The 24,041-nt window shown below is 48.6% G+C and overlaps 1 protein-coding gene across 9 annotated transcripts in view; it reads right to left on the bottom strand.

Moving 5' to 3' along the window:
- Positions 1-19,009, bottom strand: part of LOC132446408 (actin-binding LIM protein 1-like) — a 24,686-nt gene extending 5,677 nt beyond the window's left edge. The window contains exons 1-12 of one of the 9 annotated variants that reach the window (XM_060036675.1): positions 18,493-19,003; positions 10,639-10,782; positions 9,078-9,261; positions 8,327-8,439; positions 7,869-7,995; positions 7,599-7,692; positions 5,830-5,917; positions 5,528-5,586; positions 4,989-5,039; positions 3,037-3,114; positions 957-1,118; positions 510-548 (exon numbers count right to left, since the gene is read on the bottom strand). In XM_060036675.1, the coding sequence (XP_059892658.1) occupies positions 510-548; positions 957-1,118; positions 3,037-3,114; positions 4,989-5,039; positions 5,528-5,586; positions 5,830-5,917; positions 7,599-7,692; positions 7,869-7,995; positions 8,327-8,439; positions 9,078-9,261; positions 10,639-10,782; positions 18,493-18,814 (1,461 nt within the window). In that variant the 5' untranslated portion in view covers positions 18,815-19,003. Of the gene's footprint in view, positions 1-509; positions 549-956; positions 1,119-3,036; positions 3,115-4,988; positions 5,040-5,527; positions 5,587-5,829; positions 5,918-7,598; positions 7,693-7,868; positions 7,996-8,326; positions 8,440-9,077; positions 9,262-10,638; positions 10,783-13,621; positions 13,729-16,632; positions 16,787-18,492 lie in introns of those variants that run through there. The other 8 variants (XM_060036676.1, XM_060036678.1, XM_060036679.1 and 5 more) reach the window with 8 other exon arrangements.
- Positions 19,010-24,041: the final 5,032 nt, after the last annotated feature.

Below are 24,041 nucleotides of genomic sequence, written 5' to 3'. Positions count from 1 at the left end.
ATCAGCACACACTGTAGACCTACATAACACACCTAAACAGTAGACCTGAACCCATCTTGACCTCTAGTCACATACTGTAGACCTGAACCCATCTAGAGCTCTAGTCACATACTGTAGACCTAAACCCATCTAGAGCTCTAGTTACATACTGTAGACCTGAACCCATCTAGAGCTCTAGTCACATACTGTAGACCTAAACCCATCTAGACCTCTAGTCACATACTGTAGACCTGAACCCATCTAGAGCTCTAGTCACATACTGTAGACCTAAACCCATCTAGAGCTCTAGTTACATACTGTAGACCTGAACCCATCTAGAGCTCTTGTTACATACTGTAGACCTGAACCCATCTAGAACTCTAGCGATATACTTTAGACCTTTACTGATCTGGACCTCAAGTCACTTACTGTAGACCTTTACAGATCGGTTAGGGTTACCTTAACGACTAAATGTAGCTTTATGTGTCTGCTCTATCTATTCCTAGAACATGAAATACTTTAAACCTTACCTCATTCAGAGGAGGAGAGGGAACTCCTGCTGGCTGATACTAAACACAAGGAAAGAGGAGATGTTGAATGAATATGTTCCCGAGAAGCTTAACCCTCTATCAGATGTGCCTCACATAGCCAAATGTCCTTTCGCCAACATTTCTTTTGTATTTAGAAGACAAATTCTAATTTCTCAATTAAAAATATAATTCATCCCTTTATCAAGGAACCTCATCACTCCACCATTATGGAAGGACCTACTGGCATCTAACACAATACAGGCCAGGTCACCTTACACCACACATGCCAATACAGGACACCTTACACAATACAGGCCAGGCCACCTTACACAATAAAGGCCAGGACAGGACACCGTAGTTGATCTGCAACCTCACGGTTTAAAGGTGTCTGCTGAATGACCAAAGTTAACAAAGGGAAGTTGCCATGGAGATGGCTGAGGGAGGTACCTGTGCTGGGAGGGGCCGGTCCTGCTTGGAGGACTGGTGGCTCTTGGTCTCATGGAAGGTGCCGTAGGAGAGCAAGTCCGGGCTATCGATGTCAAAGATGGCCTTGACTCTCGGGAGGGCGGCTAAGTCTCGGTAATCAACCACCTGGTCGTCTACTTTAGCCTGGGGTTCGAGGAGAGGGAGGGGTTGGAGGGTCGGGGTTAGGGTGAGGGTTCAAAGGTCACTATGAGGAAATTCCGTTTTCTTTCTCCCATGGATACATCGTCAAGCAGAATCCTGGAACTGGACGGAATGTGTTGCTGTTTATGCTAATCTACTGACTCCAAACACAGACACTCTTACTTTACCGCAAGAATACCTAAACAACAAATCATCAACAGCCAAAACTGGGACTTTACTGCCGAATGCTGTCCCTGAGATTCATGGTTGTCAGGATGGTCTGGTGGATTAAAGAAGGCTAACCAGGAAAACCAGGGTTCTACTGGGATTATAGTTTGTCTGGATGCTGACATTCAGATGAGATGTGGTAGGTTTATTGGGCTTCACTCGAATTCAATTAGATTTATCTCGATTTGTACACTGTACACTACACCAGTGTTTTACTGGTTTAAAGAGGTTCCAGTGGTTCTGGTAAGGCAGCCATTTTTTTTAGAGGAAAACATCTAGTGTGTAGCTGTTTATCTCTTTCATTAGAAGAAATTAGTGTTCCCGCAATCCTTCAAGGTAGCTGCAAGAAGGGTGTTTGGATTTAAATATATAAGGCAAAAGTAGATGGAAAGTCTTTAAATTCATTATTTCTGTTGTTCTTTCTACATGCTAAGTGGTGTCTACGTGGCTTCTGTGGATCAATCGGGGGATGGGGGAGAATGTTCAGAAGGGGGGGTCCTGTGTGGATGAAGGACAGATGAAGATCACAAAATCAGCCCTGATGTTTCGGCTTTTAGCAAGAGAAGTAAACAAGCCAGAGTTACACAGGCCATAAGCAGGTCACAAAAACATTACAGTGAGTACTAATTTAAACAAATACACAAGTAAAAAAGGACACAATATTTTACACAACGAGGCAGACGTGTTCACGGGTCTGGTCTGCCTTGAGCCACTGTTTGAGATGGATCTTAAAGTTGGATCAGTAGGGTGCTGCTGACGGCACAGTTTTTCTCTATGTGGCCCCTCACAGGTCTCTATTGGTGGCCCTGGGGCCAATGCCCGTGTTAGCCCTGTTTAATGCATCATTTAAAGGAGGTGGGGTTAGCCCATCGAAAGCCTTAAACATAAAAGCAGCATACCATACTTTTAGAAAAATGAAGCTGCAGTTTGTTGTATCCTCATTTATGAACCAAAATCGTCGCTGAGGCTTATTTTCCGGAGCGGTTCATAGGCAGATTTTGCAAACACAGACTTCAAAGATCAAAATCTGCCACGTTTTCAGTGAATTGAGTTTGAGTGAGAAAACATGAGGTAACTAATGCCGTCACAATGATAAGCCTTATATGCTCCTCTACATTAGAGAGCAAGAAGATCACCTTGTAAAGAGACAAACATTTGCATCACCGAGTCATAACCGACTAAAAAACAAGGAAGACAGATTTCCACATCGTGCTATCAGTTCATGAGCGGTCATTCAAGGCCTCTGCGTCTAAACTAATTGTTTGCAAAATGAAAGATTTCAATGTTGAAACAAAAAGTTGTTGCCGGAACGAAAAAACGTTGTGGCAGAAATAGCTGGTTTTGCTTAAAATGTTGTTAAATGTTGTTAAATTAAATTTTGTGTTCTGCTGCTAAAAGCTTCTAGATCATTCTTTTTTTCATTTAATAGTACTGATGTTCACTTCTACACTCATATAATAGTTCTAAGTATTGACTTTTATATTTCCATGTGTTCTGATGTATGATCTGTTGTGATGGTGTTCAGTGTCAGCAGGGTTACTGGTGGTCCTGTATTGTGGAAGCCAGTGTGTTGGATGGTCAGTGTCAGCAGGGTTCCTGGTGGTCCTGTATTGTGGGATGCCAGTGTGTTGGATGGTGAGTGTCAGCAGGGTTCCTGGTGGTCCTCTAGTGTACCGCTCTACTCCTCACTCACGTAGATGCAGTGACCGGGGGAGGTGGCCACGGCGGAGCCCGGCCGGGATGAGAGGCTCTCCGTCGAAGACCTGGTCGCCTGCGGGGAGAAACAGCCAGAAAAACCAGGTTGGAGACAGAGGGAAGCCTCTGCTTCTGTCCTACTAGTAGACGTGTTTCTAGCAGAACATGAAGGGACTAAGGCCCGGAGACGGATACCTGATTCATACTCTAAAATTGCATAAATGTTAATTATGGTTGGATTTCTCAATCAGGAAAACATGTCAGTTTTATATTTGGGAAATAAAGTTCAACTCAACATGGATGACATTGTATTTTAACGTCCGCTACCACTCTGCTCCCTCCCCCCTATACCCTCTGCTCCCTCCCCCCTATACCCTCTACTCCCTCCCCCCTATACCCTCTGCTCCCTCCTCCCTCTGCTCCCTCCTCCCTATACCCTCTGCTCCCTCCTCCCTATACCCTCTGCTCCCTATACCCTCTGCTCCCTCCTCCCTATACCCTCTGCTCCCTATACCCTCTGCTCCCTCCTCCCTATACCCTCTGCTCCCTATACCCTCTGCTCCCTCCTCCCTATACCCTCTGCTCCCTCCTCTCTCCTCCCTATACCCTCTCCTCCCTCCTCCCTATACCCTCTGCTCCCTCCTCCCTCCTCCCTATACCCTCTGCTCCCTCCTCTCTCCTCCCTATACCCTCTGCTCCCTCCTCCCTCCTCCCTATACCCTCTGCTCCCTCCTCCCTCCTCCCTATACCCTCTGCTCCCTCCTCCCTATACCCTCTGCTCTAGCAGAGGGTAGCTTAGAGATTGTTAAGCCTATGTATTAGGTTACAGAAGGTTAAGTGGTACAGTTATAAGGTTAGAGGAGGTTAAGTGGGTTAGGTATTAGGTTAGAGGTGGCTCGTTTAGGTATTAGGTGAGAGATGGTTGTAACTTCTGGCCAGCCCATCACTACTGATTCTGGGCAGCACTGGCGGAGCTCATCCGGACCTGGTAGGGCTCAATAACCACCACCGTCCCACCCTCCTGAGTCCGGAGGTACTTAACATGCTCCAAGGGAAGGACATGGATAAGGACAAGAGCTTTTTTTTTTATGTGTATTTAAAGATTTATTTTTGAAGGTTTTATCCTTTTTATATGAAAGAAAGTATGACAGAAAGGTATGGGAAAGAGAGGGGAAGACATGCAGACACCAAGGGACCATGGGCAGGAATCTAACCCCGGTCGCTGTGGTAAGGACTTGGGACTTAATGGTACGCGCTCTACCCAGTGAGCCGCGGGGACGCCCCAATAGAGACTTTTAATGAGACTTTGAGTTGTTGTTCTCAGTTGATGACCTGCTAGTTATGCATTACTATGCTAGCTATGATCACCTGCTAATTTGCAGCTAGTTAGCCTGGCGGGAGTGCTAGTTCTCTGGTCAATGTGGTTACAAGCAAACAAATCATCGTAGCCTACATGCCATGTTGTGGAACCCGGGCACTGTTAATGCCTTGCTCTACTAGACAGGGAATGGAACCCTTAACCCTGGCAGTGTTAATGCCTTGCGAGAGCCCCGGTTCCCCAGAACAAAGAACACACGAGGGCGCCGTTCTCCAGAACACAGAACACAAGAATGTGCCGGTTCTCCAGAACACAGGACACACGAGGCTGCCGGTGTCAAACATGCAAACCGACACCAACAACATGCAAAACCAACAACCTGCACCCTTACGGGTGACAGTAACAGGCCACATGAGGGTGAAGTGCCCTGCTCAGAGGTACCTAAACCCTACCCAGGAGGGACGGTAGAGGATCCAACCTGCTAACACTAATCGGCTCTGGTTCACCAGCCACAGCAGCATGAAACCCGACTATCTTTGGTTTAGTTTTGCAAGGCATACGCAGGCAGAGGCTAGCTAGCTAGTTAGCCATGCTACTACCATGCTAACACAGAGTTACTAGCCAGGGTTGACCTGTAGTTCAGACGGGGGGAAGAGGTAATGGAGACTGGGGGTTGTGGACCTCTAGGGGGGAAGAGCAGAGACACCAGACACTTAACCTCTCATTATAAAAGAAGGCCTCTGATCACATATCACACTAGCATGACACTCATAAAGTGAACTATGAAGGGTCCATGGTAAATAAACAATAGAGTAAACTCAAATATGAATTAACATAGACCATTGCCCCACTTTTTAGGAGTTGGATTAGGAACTAAACAGAATTTATAACAAAGGGTTAAATTAAGGTTGTAACTAGGGTGTAAACAATGGTTTAATTAAGGGTGTAAATAAGGTGTAAGTAAGGGTTTAATTTAGGGTGTAACTAAGGTGTTAATAAGGGTTTAATTTAGGGTAAAATTTAGGGTTTATCCTTTTTTAACTAAGGGTTGAATTAAGGGTGTAACTAGGTGTCCGACAGGTGTCAGACAGGAGTCTGAAAGGTGTCAGACAGGTGTTAGACAGGTGTCAGACAGGTGTCAGACAGGTGTCAGACAGGTGTGTGGACTGACCCTGGAGCGGGTGTCTCCACTGCTGCTGCTCCTGCAGTCGGGGTGCCACATGACGGAGGCTGAGGAGAGGAGGGGTAGATCACATTAGAGTCGGTTCAGCTCCCAGGGGCCTACTAGGACTCTCCTAATTAAGTGTCCACACAGCGTCTAACAGTGACCTATGGGGAACTCACATACATCATACATCACGTCATTAAGGAGCTGGTGGGGCTAAGTGCTGCCTTGCTCAAGGATGCCTTTGTAGCATCACACCAACGTTGGTGTGAGAGAGACATGCTCTCAAATGTGTGTCTCTCTCTCACCTTGTAGGAACATCTCTTCTCCTTCTCTGAAGAGAAGGTCACATCTGCAGCATTGAGCACAGCTTGGGTGGAAGTGTCTATCTCCAGCCTGAAACCCAGTGAAGATGGACAACATCAACATAATACTCCAAGTGACATCACTATGCGTCCAGCTGCAGTGTACTGGACATGTTAACATGAGGACATTGAACTAGAGGGAGCTTCTTGTTATTCTAGGTTCCTCTCGAGGTTCTTAGAGGTAAGGTCCCACATCTGAAAACATTTTCGAGTTCTTCTTCTGTGATGGAGCTCTTCAGCAACATGATGACATCACTGCAGTGTGCTGATGTCATCTCAGCCCGGCCCTATGAAGACATCCTGAAAGAATGAGCGAACATTCCCCCAGTGGTCTGGTTGTTATGGAAACATACAGACTTTCATTCTCTGGTCCGGTTGTTGTTCTGTGTGTGTGTGTGTGTGTGTGTGTGTGTGTGTGTGTGTGTGTGTGTGTGTGTGTGTGTGTGTGTGTGTGTGTGTGTGTGTGTGTGTGTGTGTGTGTGTGTGTGTGTGTGTGTGTGTGTGTGTGTGTATGTGTGCGTCTGTTAGTGTGTCTGTGTGTTTTGTCTTAACACCTCCAAACAGATGCACACATTCACACATACACACACAGACAAACACACCTATACACACACACACACACACACACACACACACACACACACACACACACACACACACACGTACATATATTTTAAAAAGTGTGAAATGGACATCATATTGTTGTATTAGATTACTTGTGGCGTCAGTAAAGCAGTTGCCAGCTAAGGTCTACTCAATCACTACCGTCCTCACTCTTCTTATCATTCATATGTTCTCATATTATTACACAGGAAGACATGAGAAAGTTCTTACCTCTGCTCATTTCACTCCAACCACCCTTCCGAGTGCTCCTCTGGCTCCTCTCTCTCTACCTCCTCTCTTGTGCTGGTCTCTCTCTGTTCCTCCCTGCCTCCCCAGCCCGCTTCTATCTCCTTCCCTCCCAACCTTACTCTCTCTCCCTCTCCCTCTCCCTCTCCCTCTCCCTCTCCCTCTCCCTCTCCCTCTCCCTCTCCCTCTCCCTCTCTCTCTCTCTCTCTCTCTCTCTCTCTCTCTCTCTCTCTCTCTCCCTTCCTCCTCTCAGACAGGCTTAGAAAAGCGATATAGAGGGAGGGGAGAGGAGAGCAAGAGAGAGAGAGACAGAGAGACCCTCCCTCTCTGTAGGGACTCTCCAACCAGATGTTTACACACACACACACACACACACACACACACACACACACACACACACACACACACACACACACACACACACACACACACACACACACTTCATCTTTTGAATTCAAGTGAAGCTAACTTTAATTGTAAATAATTGATCACAGTGTACGCCTCAACAAATTCTTACTACAGGATAAGCAGAGGAACTGTAAAACCAACATGTGGTAGATCCTTGTGTTGGTTCATGCAGTGTGTTGATTCTCTTCTCTAGAATGTTCTCTGCTTTGCCCTCTAAGCCTACCATGGTCGCTGAAATGATTTCTCGAATGATAACGAGAATGACCACATCTTTGGAAGGATCTCTAGAAAGTGAAACATAAAGCCATCTTCTCTCAAATGTTCTCTAGAAAGTGAAAGATAAAGCTATCTATTCTGCAATGTTCTCTAGAAATTGTACTAATTCAACTACAATGTTCTCTTCTCTGGAATGTTCTCTAGAATGTTAAAGTACATTTTCTGCAGAATGTCCTCACCTCTAAAACCTTGCCCATGATGAACTGATTACAGGCGTCACACTGGACCCCAAACTGGACCTGGTAGTCTCTCTCACAGTAGGGCAGTCCGTTTCTGAAACATAGCAGAGTGATAGCAGAGAAGAGAACTGCTTTTAAAGCTGGATTCATTTGGATTCAACTCATTTTCAAAGCATTTTTTTATTGTCTGAAAAACAAGTCATGTTTCCATGCCACCCCTTGAGTTTGAGTGGCCAGCCAGTAGAGACAGGGCGACGGTCTCCCCCCTACCTGCTGATGTACTCCCCGGTCAGCAGGCGGTGGCAGGTGGAGCACTTGAAGCAGCCCAGGTGCCACTGGCCCTCCAGCGCTAGCAGAGCCTGGCCGTTCTTTATGTCCATCCCGCAGCCCACACAATCTGCACACACACACACACACACACACACACACACACACACACACACACACACACACACACACACACACACACACACACACACACACACACACACACACACACACACACACACGTATGCACACACACAGTTGGAGAAGGAGTAGTTATTGCTATGGTTATTAATTGTTATGATGTTATTGTTTCTATGGTGACTCACATTTGGAGAAGGAGTAGTTATTGCTATGTTTACTAATTGTTATGATGTTATTGTTTATATGTTGACTCACAGTTGGAGAAGGTGTTATTGCTATGGTAACTTCCTGTTGGAGAGGGAGTTGTTATGGTAACTTACTGTTGGAGAAGGAGATGTCGTTGGAGACGGAGGGGTGGGGCTGGATACAGCAGTGCTGACACAGACACTCCTTCCGGTTGAAGGTGACACGGTCACCGGTGGGAAACGGACGTCTGGAGCACACAGCCACAACACAAACAACCACAACGTTATGATAGCACAATAACATCTGACACACCGTTATGTTAACGCATTAACATCGGACACAACGTTATGTTATCCGGTTAACATCTGACACAACATTATGTTAACACGTTAACATCTGACACAACGTTATGTTAACACAACTGACACCACCACAACGTTATGTTAGCACAATAACATCTGACACACCGTTATGTTAACACATTAACATCGGACACAACGTTATGTTATCCGGTTAACATCTGACACAACGTTATGTTAACACGTTAACATCTGACACAACGTTATGTTAACACAACTGACACCACCACAACGTTATGTTAACATAAACCCAACACAACCACAACGTTATGTTAACATAAACATGTGACACAACCACATTGTTGTGTTCATCCATAAACATATAAATATGCAGACCTTTAATCATCTAAAGCAGCGTAACCTTCAGTACATCCCAGCTCCACATTCAGACTGGTGCCTCAGACCAGCGATGTGCTGGTGAAGCAGCCTCCAGCGGGCGGAGGAGATACCGCTGTCCTTCATCATCTGGACTACGGGTCGCGGCTGGTTGACCTCTGAACCCCGGGTGTGGTGCGGGGCCTCCTACCTGCAGGAGGTGCAGACGAAGCAGGCCGGGTGGTAGGCCTTCCCCAGGGCGGTGACCACCTCCCCCTCCACGTACTCCCCACAGCCCTGGCAGCGCGTCCCGTGCAGGCGCTGGTAGTCCAGCGTGCAGAGGTAGTCCCCGCTGCGCAGGAAGGAGCCCCCGCGGGACAGGTCACAGCCACACACTGGGGACACACACACAGAGACACTGAGGACGCACACAGACATACTGGGGACACACACAGAGACACTGTGGACACACATAGAGACACACTGGGGACACACACAGAGACACACTGGGGACACACACAGAGACACTGTGGACGCACACAGAGACACTGGGGACACACACAGAGACACTGTGGACGCACATAGAGACAGACTGGGGACACACATATAGACACACTGGGGACACACACAGACACACAGTGGACGCACACAGAGACACTGTGGACACACACAGAGACACTGTGGACACACACAGAGACACTGTGGACACACACAGCCACACACTGGGGACACACACAGAGACACTGTGGACGCACACAGAGACACACTGTGGACGCACACAGAGACACTGGGGACACACACAGAGACACACTGGGGACACACACAGACACACTGTGGACGCACACAGAGACACACTGTGGACGCACACAGAGACACTGGGGACACACACAGACACACTGACACACTGTGGACACACACAGAGACACACTGTGGACGCACACAGAGACACTGGGGGCACACATCGAGACACACTGGGGACACACACACAGAGACTGTATACACACAGAGATATATACATTGTATATACACACACACACACACACACACACATCCATACAGACCCTATATACACACACACACATATAAATCCATATAGACATTGGATACGCACACATACACACACACACACACACACACACACACACACACACACACACACACACACACACACACACACACACACACACACACACACACACAAAGACAGCGGGGCAGTGGTCCCCTCACCGTCGGCCTCACGGGTTGATCACCTGGGCTTTAAGAGTCTATTCATCCCCTCCGCCCCCCTGAATCCCTGCTGAAACCTCACAAGCGGTTGTTGTTGTGCGTCTACGAGAAAGTGCTTCTCCGTTGTGCCTATTGTTAAGAGAGTTCAAGACGTTTCTCCACCTTTTTTTTCGGCGTGAAACCTGTGTTTTTGTGAGTGCTCATTACTTCAGTAAATAAGATATTTCGTTTACAACGCATCGCTGCTTGCTGCTCCTTCTTTTCGCTCGCATTTGAGTCCACTCCTCACCCCACCGTAACAGGTAGGACGTGCATCAGTTGAACACTATTATGGTGCATTATGGCTATCAAGTCGTGCACTATGTTGGAAACACATTTGGGACAACACGGGACCTTTAACCTTCTGCATTATAAATCGAACATTCGCCATCAAATATTATAATTGACTAATGTCACGTGAGCCCGATCTGCATATGAGGTGACCCCGACTCACAGGATGGGAGCCCCGGTAGGCAGCTCTGGCTACCATGGCTAACGGTGCTCACCTGTGCAGGTGAAGCAGTTGAGGTGGAAGTGTCTCGCCTGGACCCTCAGCACCTCCCCCTTACACATCTCCCCGCAGCGGAAACACTGGACCCTCCTCCTCTCAGGCGCCGGAGGAGGAGGAGGCGCAGCGTGGTTCTGGTAGGCTGGAGGAGAGGAGAGCAGGGGAGGACGATGTGGAGGGGAGGGGGAGGAGAGAGGAGGAACAGAAGCAGAGGGGGAGGAGAGGAGAGTGGAGAGGGGGAGAGGGGAGGAGAGAGGAGAGGAGAGAGGAGAGGAAGACGATGAGGAGGAGAGGGGGAGGACAGAGGAGGAATAAAAGGAGAGGGAGAGGAGAGGAGAGTGGAGAGGGGGAGAGGGTAGAGGGGAGGAGAGGGTGAGGAGAGAGAAGGAATAGGAGGAGAGGGGGAGGAGAGGAGAGTGGAGAGGGGGAGAGGGGAGGAGAGAGGAGAGGGGGAGAGGGTAGAGGGGAGGAGAGAGGAGGAAAAGGAGGAGAGGGGGAGGAGAGTTGAGGAATAGGAGGAGAGGGGGAGAGGGGAGGGGGAGAGGGGAGGAGGGACGAGAGGGGGACGAGAGAGAAGGATTAGGAGGAGAGGGGGAGGAGTGGAGAGTGGAGAGGGGGAGAGGGGGAGGAGAGAGGAGGATTAGGAGGAGAGGGGGAGGAGTGGAGAGTGGAGAGGGGGAGAGGGGAGGAGAGGGGGAGGAGAGAGGACGAATAAGAGTAGAGGGGAAGAGGGGAGGAGAGAGGAGAGGGGGAGGAGGTAGGAGAGGGGGAGGAGAGAGGAGGAATAGGTGGAGAGGGGGAGAGGGAGAAGGAGGAAGAGAGGGGCAGGAGAAAGGAAAGGTGTCACTTATATACAGAATGTTTATTTTTTCACTTTGAGGTTTTCCTACATTAATATGAGTTCCCCTAGCCTGCCTATGGTCCCCCAGCGACTAGAAATTACGTTAGGTGTCAAAACGAGCACTAGGTATCCTGCTCCGCCTTTGAAAATAAAAGCTCAGATGCGCCGATTTTGGAATTTGGCCCCATATGTCGTCATAAGGGACCAGGTTACCTCCCATTTCTCTGCTTTGCCCGCCCAGAGAATTTGGCCCGCCAATGAGGCAATAACAAGACAACGAGTGTCACCTGTGTGTGTGTGTGTGAATACACAAACACTGTAACGCAAGTGTTGTAGACTTATTTTTTATTTGGATAACCGTTCTGCTGTTGGTGTTATGGCGCATTACACGTGACATAAGGTAAGGTTTGCGTAAAGCTCCCATTTGGTGAAAAGACTGGACTGGGTCTGGTTCTCTGGCAGTGGGGGTTATCTCGGCCATGGCTGAGAAGGAATTGGGGGAAAGGAACTTTGGCTTTGACTCCCTGAAGTCCAGATTGAACCTCTACATGGAGGAAAAAGGGATTGTTGCCCACGATTGTCTCCCGCCTGAGCCCCGCTGCCGGGCGGCGACGGTGACGGAGGCCCGTGGCGGTGGTGCCATGCGGCGGTGGTGCCATGCGGCGGTGGTGCCATGCGGCGATGGTGCCATGCGGCGGTGGTGCCATGCGGCGGTGGTGCCATGCGGCGGTGGTGCCATGCGGCGGTGGTTCTCCGGCAGCGGGGCACCAGCGGGAGACAATCCCGGAGAACCTGACGCAGTCGTTTGAGATTCATAATATCATCTGGTGGCGCACACAGCTTTTTGTCGTGATCATGTATATTATATATAATATAGATATCTATATATTATATTATATCATTTAGATACAGAGCTCCAGGACCCCCACCGGAGCACCGAAGTGTTCTAGAATATTTACAGAACACGGCCAAAAGCTGTGTGCACCTCCGGATGATATTATGAATCCGAGCCATTGCGATACATCCACTGCAACCCTAGCGAATGGTACCATGTTCGCAAGCTGCTCAGGGCCACACCCCCACCTTCCACCTTGAGCAGCCACTAAAAAACTGTACTTTTGTGGAAAGCTCATTGTGGGACTGGCTCGTAGTGGCTGTAATTCTGCACAAAGGCTGAATTTTTTGAACGTCTTCAAATACTGTATTAAGGGCCCACTAACACCTATATAAAAGCATCAATGAAGTAGCATGCCATGGGACCTTTAATAAATCAGATGAAGTCCTGATTCATAGACAGCTCCTGAATCTCACGTTATCAGGTGAGAGGCTGTCTGTTTGTTTCAACTCATCCTGCCAACATAGATCAGCTCACTTTTAGGAGAGAATCCGTCCCTTCCATGCTTTCAAGATATGTCTAGATTGGTGATGATCATAGAGTTTTGTTTCTGCCCACTAGGTGTCATAAATACAAGTCAAATGTCAGTGGGGTACATGCAATTACCAAGGCAGACGAAGACCATGCTTGTAGGTAACATACAAACAAACAAGTGATGTTAAAGTGATGTTGCCAGACAATGAATGTGATATGCATGGAGAGTTGGTAAATCATCAGACGCTCACGGAAAGACATACCCCTGGCCTGGTTAAAGATGCATTCATGTTTAACGAAAATCGCAAGGAAAGGAAAACAACACAGCTTTGGAAAACACATCTTAAATCCAATTGAGGAAGATGGAGAGAATTTTCTGTTACCTGGAAAGGTTTGATCGATTCACTTTAACTATGACCCTGCATTTCACCAAATCTTGTAAACTAACCCAACCTTCTTTTGACACGACCCAGGTGTTGACTGGGGGGGTGTCGAGATGACCCCTGACCTTTCAGACAGTGAAGATCTACTCCTCAGAGTGGAGTCGCCGCTCACTGACGGAGCGATGACAGCCCGTGGGCCTGTGGTTGACCCCTATCACCTTAGCAATGACATTGCCTGGATCTGTACTGCTGCTGATGCTGCAGTACCAGCAGATTATACCATAAACAGTTTCTACACCATGCATTGAAAGACAAACTGTTCTGGAGTAGCACTCGTTTTACAATTTTTGCCCTGATCATCCTAATTACTAATTACCCTAGTACTGACCATATTGTGGTTAAGCTGTTCCAAATAAATATTAATAATAATAATTAATAAATAGACCATCCGTCTCTTCCTCTGTCCGTGTCTCTCCATGGACTCCATGTCCATGTCTCTCTCTCTCTCTCTCTCTCTCTCTCTCTCTCTCTCTCTCTCTCTCTCTCTCTCTCTCTCTCTTTCTCTCTCTCTGCCATCCCTCTGCCCCCCCCCTCTTTCTCTCTCTGTCCATTTCTCCCCCCTACCCCACACCCTTCGCTCTCTGTTCATGTCTCTCTGACATCTCTCTCCTCCCCTCTCTCTCTGTCCATGTCTCACACTCTCTCCCCCGTCTATTTTCTTTCCCACGCTCTTTTAACTCCACTTGCGGATTACAATCATGTCTTTGTAGCGCCCTGTGGTGATTACGCAACTAGGCCTCACATGCTGTCTGCCTTGTTTACACAGATACACACACACACACACACACACACACACACACACACCCTCACAAACATTCTCTCTCGACCTCTCTCTCTCTCTTCACACAAACACACACACACACACACACACACACACACACACACACACACACACACACACACACACACACACACACACCCTCACAAACACACATACAAAACATAAACATCCGATCTCTCTGTGCTGACATGAACATGGACAGTAGCCTTGTGGCCAGCGGGCCTGTGAAGGCTGCTGCCCTCTGGTCAGAGCTGAGCCGCCTGCTGGCGTTGAGTCTGGAAACACAGCAAGCCAAGGTGCTCTTAACCTCAGGTTACCCTGTCTCTGGCACTGCAGTGAACTGAGGACGGCATGCACCCTGAATACCTTGAACACGCTACAGGCCAGGTGTAGCAGATGGAATCATGGGACTTGGAGTTCTAGGTACGATGGCCGTCTGCCATGTCTAATGCCTTGTCTGATCATAAACAACTACAGAGAAGGGTGGGGAGGATTGGAGAAGGACTCCTTCATGCTCTCTGCCGTTAAACTAAATGAACCTTCGACTCTGACACGAGCCACGTCAAAGACGCTTTTGCAGGACACTAAAGTTTTCTGAATCTGAATGGGAGTTGGAGTTAAATAGGCGATGGGATAGTGATTAGAGTGGTTGACTCCAAACCAAAAGATTCTGGGCTCCATCCCTAATGACCGCTGTCTATATGCATATTGGAGCGAACCCCTATCTGCTGCTCAAAGAGTTAGTGTATCTAAATACATATAGATTTAATGTCTAGACCTAGAATCCTGTTCTAGAACCAGATCCAGGGTCATGTTCAAGAACAAGAATTAGAGTCTTGTTTTAGAAACAGATCTAGAGAGTCCTGTTCTAGAACCAGATCTAGAGTCCTGTTCTAGATACAGATCTACAGTTGTATGGCTATAGACCCCGCTGTAAGCCCAGAGCCTCCAGTCACATCCTAAGCCCTCAGCTGATCTGTCAGGGGCTCTGAATGGTGCTAGGTATTAGCGAACTGTAGATTTAGAACCAGAAACATGAGATGGACAGCTAAGCATGGGAAACAAGGGCTGTGTGTGTGTGTGTGTGTGTGTGTGTGTGTGTGTGTGTGTGTGTGTGTGTGTGTGTGTGTGTGTGTGTGTGTGTGTGTGTGTGTGTGTGTGTGTGTGTGTGTGTCTATGTGTGCATGGATGCATGTGCGCGTGCGTGTGTATGTGCGTGTGTGTGTGTGAGCAGCAGTTTGAGGCGCTGCCTTCCAGAGATCCATATATCCATCAACGCCAACAAACATGACGGCAGGTCTTAATGGATCCTAACTACTCTTTCTTGGTATGGAGCACTTCCTGTTGTTGTTGTGGTTGCAGAGTTGGTTGCATGATGCAGACTTTGTGAGGAAGTGCAGCTCACAGCATCATCAGGTGAAGGAAAACACAAATGTCCGACATGAGTCATGAGTGTTACTGGATATTGTTTCAAATGTGGAGGTGCCCAGGGAGCCTCACAACAACAATGTTCCCACCACACCTGGAGTCTGTATGGACCCCAGCGAGTGTCCCTTGGTCCTGACTCTGATGTAGTTTCAAACGTGTGCAGCAGCAGTAGGATATAGATAGGTCTCTGCAAGCTAGCGCAGACGATGCATGACTACCGCCCACCGCCATGACATCACGAAGCGGCTTAACATGCCTCACTCACTAAGGTCAACGCTCTCACACACACACACACACACACACACACACACACACACACACACACACACACACACACACACACACACACACACACACACACACACACACACACACACACACACACACACACACACACACACACACACACACACACACACACACACACACACACACACACACACACACACACACACACACACACACACACACACACACACACACACATAGAAAGACACGTGAACACACCAACACACACACACACACACAGAAAGACACAGAAACACAGGCACAAGGAAAGACATATGAACACAACCACTCACACACAGAAAGACACAGAAACACACACACACACACGCACACAGAAAGACACGTGAAACACGCATACAAAAAGACAAGTGAATCACTAGCACGCAAAGAAATACACAGACTACACGAACCGCAAAAAAACATAGGGCCATAGACAGACTTCCATCACAGACTTCAATCACAGGCTTTGACTGATATATCTTTAAACCATATTTTGACCTTTACATTTGTACACACAGCCTTCAGAAACAACATGCCTCACTTCCACCTGCTAGGAAGCTTCTGGATAATTCTCTCTGCCGGACGGATGTTAGCAGTACAGACATGTCAACCGTCTCCCGAGAAACACACATCCTCCAAACCAAACACACACACACACGCACACACACACACACACACATACACACACACACACACACACACACACACACACACCCACACACACACACACACACACACACACACACACACACACACACACACACACACACACACACACACACACAGAGCTATACACAAACCCTCACAAACACAATATACACAGACACATTTAGAATGTCTACCTGTCTTCTTCACCATAACCCAGGCTTCAGAGGGCGGGCAGAGGGTGAGCAGAGAGTGAGCAGAGAGTGAGCAGAGGGCAGACAACAAGCAGCCCTACACTGAGAGGAACTGGCACTGGCAAGGGGACACTGGCTGAGGCAGGGAGAGAGAGAGAGAGAGAGAGAGAGAGAGAGAGAGAGAGAGAGAGAGAGAGAGAGAGAGAGAGAGAGAGAGAGAGAGAGAGAGAGAGAGAGAGAGAGAGAGAGAGACAGGCACTGGGTAAAGTGGGTGAGAGATAGATATTTACTGAGAGAGGAGATCTTTAACCACCAGTCTGTTAGGTTTAGGCCTCTGTAACCACTAGCCTGTTAGGTTAACCTGTACCACTAGTCTGTTAGGTTAACCTGTACCACTAGTCTGTTGGGTTCAGACCCCTGTAACCAGTAGTCTGTTAGGTTCAGACCCCTTTAACCAGTAATCTGTTAGGTTCAGACCTCGTTAACCAGTAGTCTGTTCAGACCTCTGTAACCAGTAGTCTGTTAGGTTCAGACCTCGGTAACCAGTAGTCTGTTCAGACCTCTGTAACCAGTAGTCTGTTAGGTTCAGACCTCGTCAACCAGTAGTCTGTTCAGACCTCTGTAACCAGTAGTCTGTTAGGTTCAGACCTCGGTAACCAGTAGTCTGTTCAGACCTCTGTAACCAGTAGTCTGTTAGGTTCAGACCTCGTCAACCAGTAGTCTGTTCAGACCTCTGTAACCAGTAATCTGTTAGGTTCAGACCTCGGTAACCAGTAGTCTGTTCAGACCTCTGTAACCAGTAGTCTGTTAGGTTCAGACCTCTGTAACCATTATAAGGTTAGGTTCAGACCCCCCTGTAACATGTAGTCTGCTAGGTTCAGAACTCTGTAACCATTAGTCTGTTAGGTTCAGACCCCTGTAACCATTAGTCTGGTAGGTTCAGACCCCTGAAACCACTAGTATGTTAGGTCCAGACCTCTTTAAACACTAGTCTGTTAGGTTCAGACCTCTGTACCCTACACCACTAGTCTGATGTGTTTTGTACATGGTGAAGCACGCCACTCACCTCATGGCGATCATCAGCGTTTCGGAATTTGAGGAAGTATAAACTACACATTAGATACGGATATTCAGACCACAACCCTCCCAGTGTTTTCCTTGGTTTATCAGTTGAATATGAAATACCTGCTAACATACTAGATTACTTTTTTCCTGACAGAATATTGGAGGTGTGGAGTGGATACATCCCTCTGGTATATATTATAAGTATTCTTGTACCCTTTTAGATCCTGCTGTTCATCACTGATTGACTGATAGGATTGGAATTTAGTATTTAACTTGTATTTAACCATTTCCAAGACAATTACCTGAATGTTACCATCTTTAACATGATATCTCGACATGTAAGTTGAAGTTATATCCCTATAGTGAACCGAAATGTAGCCATCTCTAGCCTAACCATTTCCACAACAATACTTATACTTTACCATCTCTAGCCTAACCTTTTTAACGCTGATTCCTAAACTTAACTATCTTTAGCCTAAGTAACCAATTCAATACCAATACCTCAACTTAACCATCTTTAGCATAACCATTTCCCCACCAATCCCTAAACTTAGCCATCTCTAGCCCAACCATTTCAACACCAATACCTAAACGTAACCATCTCTAGCCTAACCATTTCAACACCAATCACATAACTGACTCATCTCTATCCTAAACATTTAGATCCCTAAACGTACCCATCTCTAGCCTCTATCTATACTAAGCTTGTCAGCAGTGACCCTCAACAGGACCCCCTCTAGCCTTTCATCTGTCAGTCCCAGCACCCCAGGGTGCACCACTGCCAGGTGTGATGCGTACCTTGGGGCAGCTCAAAAGGCATGCCGGCCATCTTCTCACAGAGGATGTAGTCGTTGGGGTTGAGGAAGGGCAGCTGCTCCATCATGGACTGCTTGGGGATGAGGTAGAGCACCTCTGCGATCTCGCCGTCCTCGATGATGGACATGCGGCGCACAGAGTTCTTCCTCTTCACCCGGTCCAGCACCAGGGTGTCGTCGGAGTGGCTGGAGCCGCAGATGCGCCCCAGGGTGTTGAGGCTGGGCAGGGTGGACATGGTGGCGGAGCCGCGGAGCTGCTGGGCCCAGCAGGCGGAGGAGCACAGGGAGTCCAGAGGAGTCACCATAAAACACCAATCGGACAGGAACCGGCAACCCACGGAGAGAGTGGCAGCGTGACGGCGGAATGAGCAAACGCTTCCCCTGAACGGGAGGAGGTAAAGCCTAAGACGGCGGTGATGCGTGTAAGAGGCTGCTGCCCTCTGAATGAGACAGGCTTTCTGCTGCACCTAAGAGGATTAACACAGGAGGTATTTTTACAGTCTATCTTTGTCAGGGAAACAGAGGGAGCCTCTAGGAAGGCTGTATATGTAGGCCTGGATGACCCCTTCCTGAGGTCAGTGAGCCGTCAGTTACGTTTCAGAGTAGAAACGTAACCCCAATCCCATCGCTGATTGGGTTTGTCTCTGAAGAAGACTATGGAGAGATTATAACTGTCTGACTCCAACATTCAGATGTTCTGATGGTTTTCAAAACAATCAACTTCGGATTTGGAGTGGAAAACAAAGTCCCATTTAAAGCAGGAGCCAGAGTGGAGCGGTGATCTCTGGATGGGTCACGGAGGACGTTAGAAACAGTAGTAATCCCAGAGACTGGTCAATTGCGGGGAACAGCAACAGTGTAGTACATTTACAAATCCTCTTTGGAATTGATTGGAAAAGTTTTGCTGTGTTGTTTGTTCATGTAACGGCAGATGTAAATGAAACTGTTGTTTGTTGGGTGTATGAACTTGATGCTCTTTAAAGCCAAGGGGTCGGGGGTCAGCTGCCGACAGATCCCCAGATCCTGCCCATGACCTCCTTAAACTCGGACACACTCAGGCGCTCAGTCAGAAGATACCATTAGATAAGAAAATATAGGATTCATTTCTTGCTACTATGAAGCATATCTGCATCTGCCTGAAAACGAATTCTAACATTCTGGGGCATTGTGGGGTAAAACAACATTGCAATTGCTCAAATTAAAATAACATGTAAGGAATCAGGATCACATTTCTTTTCCCTTTTGCTTCACTGACGCTGGTCTTTAATTAGAGTAGCGTTATATCTCCTCCTCAAAACCCTTCAATTTGAAAACAACCAAACTAACTTAACCCTCTAACGAGTCAAAGGTTACATTTAACGGTCCCATGGCATGAAAATCTCACTTTATGAGGTATTCTAACATAAATATGAGATCCCCTAGCCTGCCTTTGGTCCCCCAGTGGCTAAAACTTGCGTTCGGTATAAAATGAGCACTAGGTGTTCTGCTCACCTTTGAAAAAAAGGAGGCTCAAGCGCGCTGATTTGGAATGTGGCCCCATCTGTCGTCATAAAGGATCTAAGCTCCTCCCCTTTCTCTGCCTTGCCCGCCCAGAGAATTTGGCCCGCCAATGAGACACGACCATGCGAGCGCCACATGTGTGTGTTGTTGGTGTTATGGTGCATAACACGTCGGTTCTTTGACGTCGTGTAGTTGGGGTTATCTCAGCCATGGTTGAGAAGGAATTGGGGGAAAGGAACTTTGGCTTTGACTCCCTGAAGTACATGAACTGCGACATGCTGCCTGCCGCCGGTTGCCGCGAAGCACCACCGCCCGGCAGCGGGCAGCTGGCAGCGTGCGGTTCAGATTGATGTGGAAGTAGAAGAACCAGAGACGTCGGAGAACCCGACGAAGTCATTTGTGATTCATAATATCGTCTGGAGGCGCACACAGCTTTTGGCCGTGATAATATGTATTATATGATATAGATATCTGTGTATTATATGATATTATTTAGATATAGAGCGTGATGTACACTCTATATCTGAGTGTACAACACTCAGATATAGTGTTGTACACTTCCTTGTTATTCGGATAACCGTTCTGCTGTTGGTGTTATGGCGCATAACACGTCGGACTCTCGTCTCTGGTATTTCCACAACGAGACTCGTAGTGGGGGTTATCTCAGCCATGGCTGAGAATGAATTGGGAGAAAGGAACCTTGGCTTTGACTCCCTGAAGTACATGAACCACGAAATGGAGGAGAAAGGTATTGTTGGCCGCGAATGTCTCCCACTTGAGCCCTGCTTCCCGCTCCAGAGGGACTGTGGTGTGAGCTTTCATTTTATGATCTATTTGAATTTTGGCTTAATTTTTAATCCTCCTCTCGGTCCCACAATAGTCCAAAAAAAAACGCTACTATTTTTGAAAATATCATAACCAAGGTATCGTATTTGGAGGAATAAAGCATTATGGAATCCAGCCCAAAGCTATTAAAGCCGGTTTGCCGGCTCTTTGTTCTTGCTAAGATTACATGTAAATCCAATCAAATAGAAAACATTCTAATTTACAGATATTTCGTTGTTGGATAACTTTGGAAAACTATCCGTTGAACCAAAGGAGGCAGAAAACACGGAGTGGATTTTAAAGACGTTACATTTAGTTTAGTTAGAAACTAAAACGGCACAGCAGTCCAGACGGGAGCGACCTCCCCCGGGTTTTTCTGTTATACTGTAATGAGCTCGCCGGTGACATAACAATGTCCAGTCATAATTACTTGTACGAACTTTATGGCTGCAAAAACCTGGTCACTGTAACAGGTAACCCGGGCAACGCCCCCATAACCCGGTCCCATCAACGCGCAAGCCCAAAGAGAGGGGCCCATGAGTGTCAGACCCGGGGGAGGGCAGGGGGAAAGGGAAGGGCGGGGCTGGGGGCCAAGTTGCTGACTGTGTTGATTAACAGGGAGGGGAGACAGGGATAGGGTTAGGTGGGGACATAGGGCCAGAACACTGAGGTGTGTGTGTCCGGGGCCCATTCGCACTGGTGCGGGGAGCTGCAAGGCTCACTGGAGCAGGTTGAGGGGTAGCGGTGCCTCTATGGGGGCCAGTCTTTGTGGAGGGCAACGCTCCTTCCCAAAGAGGTGGTAGCTGGGCCCTGTACACCACCTCCCCCATTCTCTCCAGGACCCTGCATGGCCCGATCCACTCGCTATCAAGCTTCGGGCATCTTCCCTTCTTTCTTTGCGGGCTGTAGGTCCAGACCAGCTCCCCAGCCTCAATGTGCCTGCCACGAGAACGCACATCATAGTTCCTTTTCTGCCTCACCCCTGAGCTCAGCAGCTGCCCCTGGCGAAGGAGTGAGCCGTCTCCAGGCGGTCCTGGAGTCTCCTGGCATAGTGTGGGCCGGGAGGAACAGGGGGAGAATCGGGCGGCCGGCCAAACGCCAGGTCAGCTGGGGTGCGAAGCTCCCTGCCCAACATCAGCAGATCAGGCGTGCAGGACGTCGACTCCTGGACAGCTGACCTGTTCGCCATGAGCACCAGAGGCAGATGAGTGTCCCAGTCCCGCTGATGCTCAGCCGAGACAATGGCCAGCTGCTGCTCCATACAGCGATGAAATCGCTCCACCAAGCGGTCACTCTGTGGGTGCAGGGGGGCAGTACGGGTCTTCTGCATGTCCAGCCTGCTACATAAAGCCGCAAAGACACAGGATTCAAAATTTCTCCCCTGGTCGCTGTGGATGTACTCCGCTGCCCCGAAACGGCTAATCATCCCCCCGACTAAAGCGTCCGCTATGGTCTCTGCCCCTGGTCAGGCAGAGCGTACGCCTGGCATCAGGGGCGAGAGGGCACTGGAGGTAGCCAGAGCGGATATCGAGTGAGGAGAACCAGGACGACCCAACTGCGACATCTAAGGCCTCATCAGTGCACGGGACGGGGTAGGAGTCCTTCCTTGTTACTGCGTTAGGTGGTCTGTAGTCGACACAGAATCTCCACTTACCATCACCACGGCTGCTGCCCAGGGACTATCTGAGGGCTCTATGCGTCCCGCCTGCTGCATCTCCCACAGTGCCTGGTCCACAGCCTCCTGGCGGGCCAAGGGCAGGCAACGCGGGCGCATTCCCCAGTGTCGATTTCATGCTGCACCAGGTGCGTCTGACCCACATCGCTCTCATTCAAGGCAAAGCTGTCTTGAAAACTCCACCAGTAGTCGTCACAGCTGCTCCTGCTGTTTGGGGTATAGTCATCAAAGTGCCCCTGCCAAATTGCCCGCACAGTAGACAGCACAGTCTCCTCACCTGTCTGGGGAAGCTGGGCAGGGCAGGGGAAGGGGCCCAGGCTCATGGAGTGGGGTGCCGGGCTGGCAAGTGAGTAGTCTGCAGGGGCCGCAACATTGACACGAGGGGATGGGAGGTAGGGGGAAGGGTTCTGGAAGGAGGACTGGGTCAATGGACAGGGATCGGGAAGACAGGGTGGTTGGTAGGTCTTTGCAAGGGGGTGAAGGGGGCCGGGGACGTGTGACTGGTCCATCTGAGCTGTTGTCGGTGGGGGCCGGATGTAGGAGGTGTTTGGCGGGGGGCTGTGATGGTTGGCTCCTCCAGACGATGACGGCGGGGGTACGGGGGCAGGGCCTCGCGTTTCCCCAATTACGCGGTCCCTGACTCGTTTCCCTGGGCTGTCACAGCTTTAGGGCACTCTCTGACAAGGTAGCCAGGCTGCCCACAGCCCCAGCAGACCCTCTGCCCTCAACGAGACGGGGAGCGGCGGTCCGCCTGCATAGAGACAGCGCGGACGAGTTCAGAGAGCTCGTCCACCCAGGCTGGCTTCTGTGAGTATTCACTCCTCTCCCTTGCCGATGTCACCATCGGCTGAGGAGCAGGAAGACTGTCAATTGCTCCAGCCCACACCAGCTCCCTCTCTATGGCCAACTTCATGAACTCTTGCAAAGTCTGCGGGTGGGTTAGCTGGGTCTGCGTGCGTAGTTCTGTAGGGGAAAGGGCCTGAAGAAACTGATCCCGAGCGAGTTCGCTCTGCACGGCTGGCGGCATGTGGGCGTATGCTCGCCGAGACAGGCTTAACACACAGTCCAAAACGCCTCCTTAGTGCCCCCACTAGGGCAACATAGTCCCCCCTGTCCTCTGGGCTAAGCAGCAACCAACATGACAATGCGTCGTCTGCCAGACCAATGTTGTTAATTTAAGCTTTTCATACTAGTTTTTGTATACACAATAAAGCCTATTTTGACAATTGAAAATGGGCCTAAACTCTGTGTCAGTAACTAGTAGGCCTATTGATAATACCAGAGAGTGTTGAGAAGTAATAGTAATAAAGGATCTTTGATTATACTTCAATTTACTCTTAAGTATATCAAGAAGGCAGTTGTATTTATTTAGACTATTTGATTATTTCAGTAGGCCAAGTCACTGAAAACATATTACTCTTTTATTTTTTTGATTAATGCTTTGGGTGGCAGCTAGAGAGGAAAATACACCAAGGTCATTGAGAGACAGAATGGATCCGCAAATACTCCCTGATCACATGTTAATTAGACAG

The sequence above is a fragment of the Gadus macrocephalus genome, chromosome 18, assembly GCF_031168955.1.
Source record: "Gadus macrocephalus chromosome 18, ASM3116895v1".
NCBI classification, from domain to species: domain Eukaryota; kingdom Metazoa; phylum Chordata; class Actinopteri; order Gadiformes; family Gadidae; genus Gadus; species Gadus macrocephalus.
Note: the sequence above shows the minus strand (reverse complement) of the source record. Positions and strands in the feature narration are given on the sequence as shown.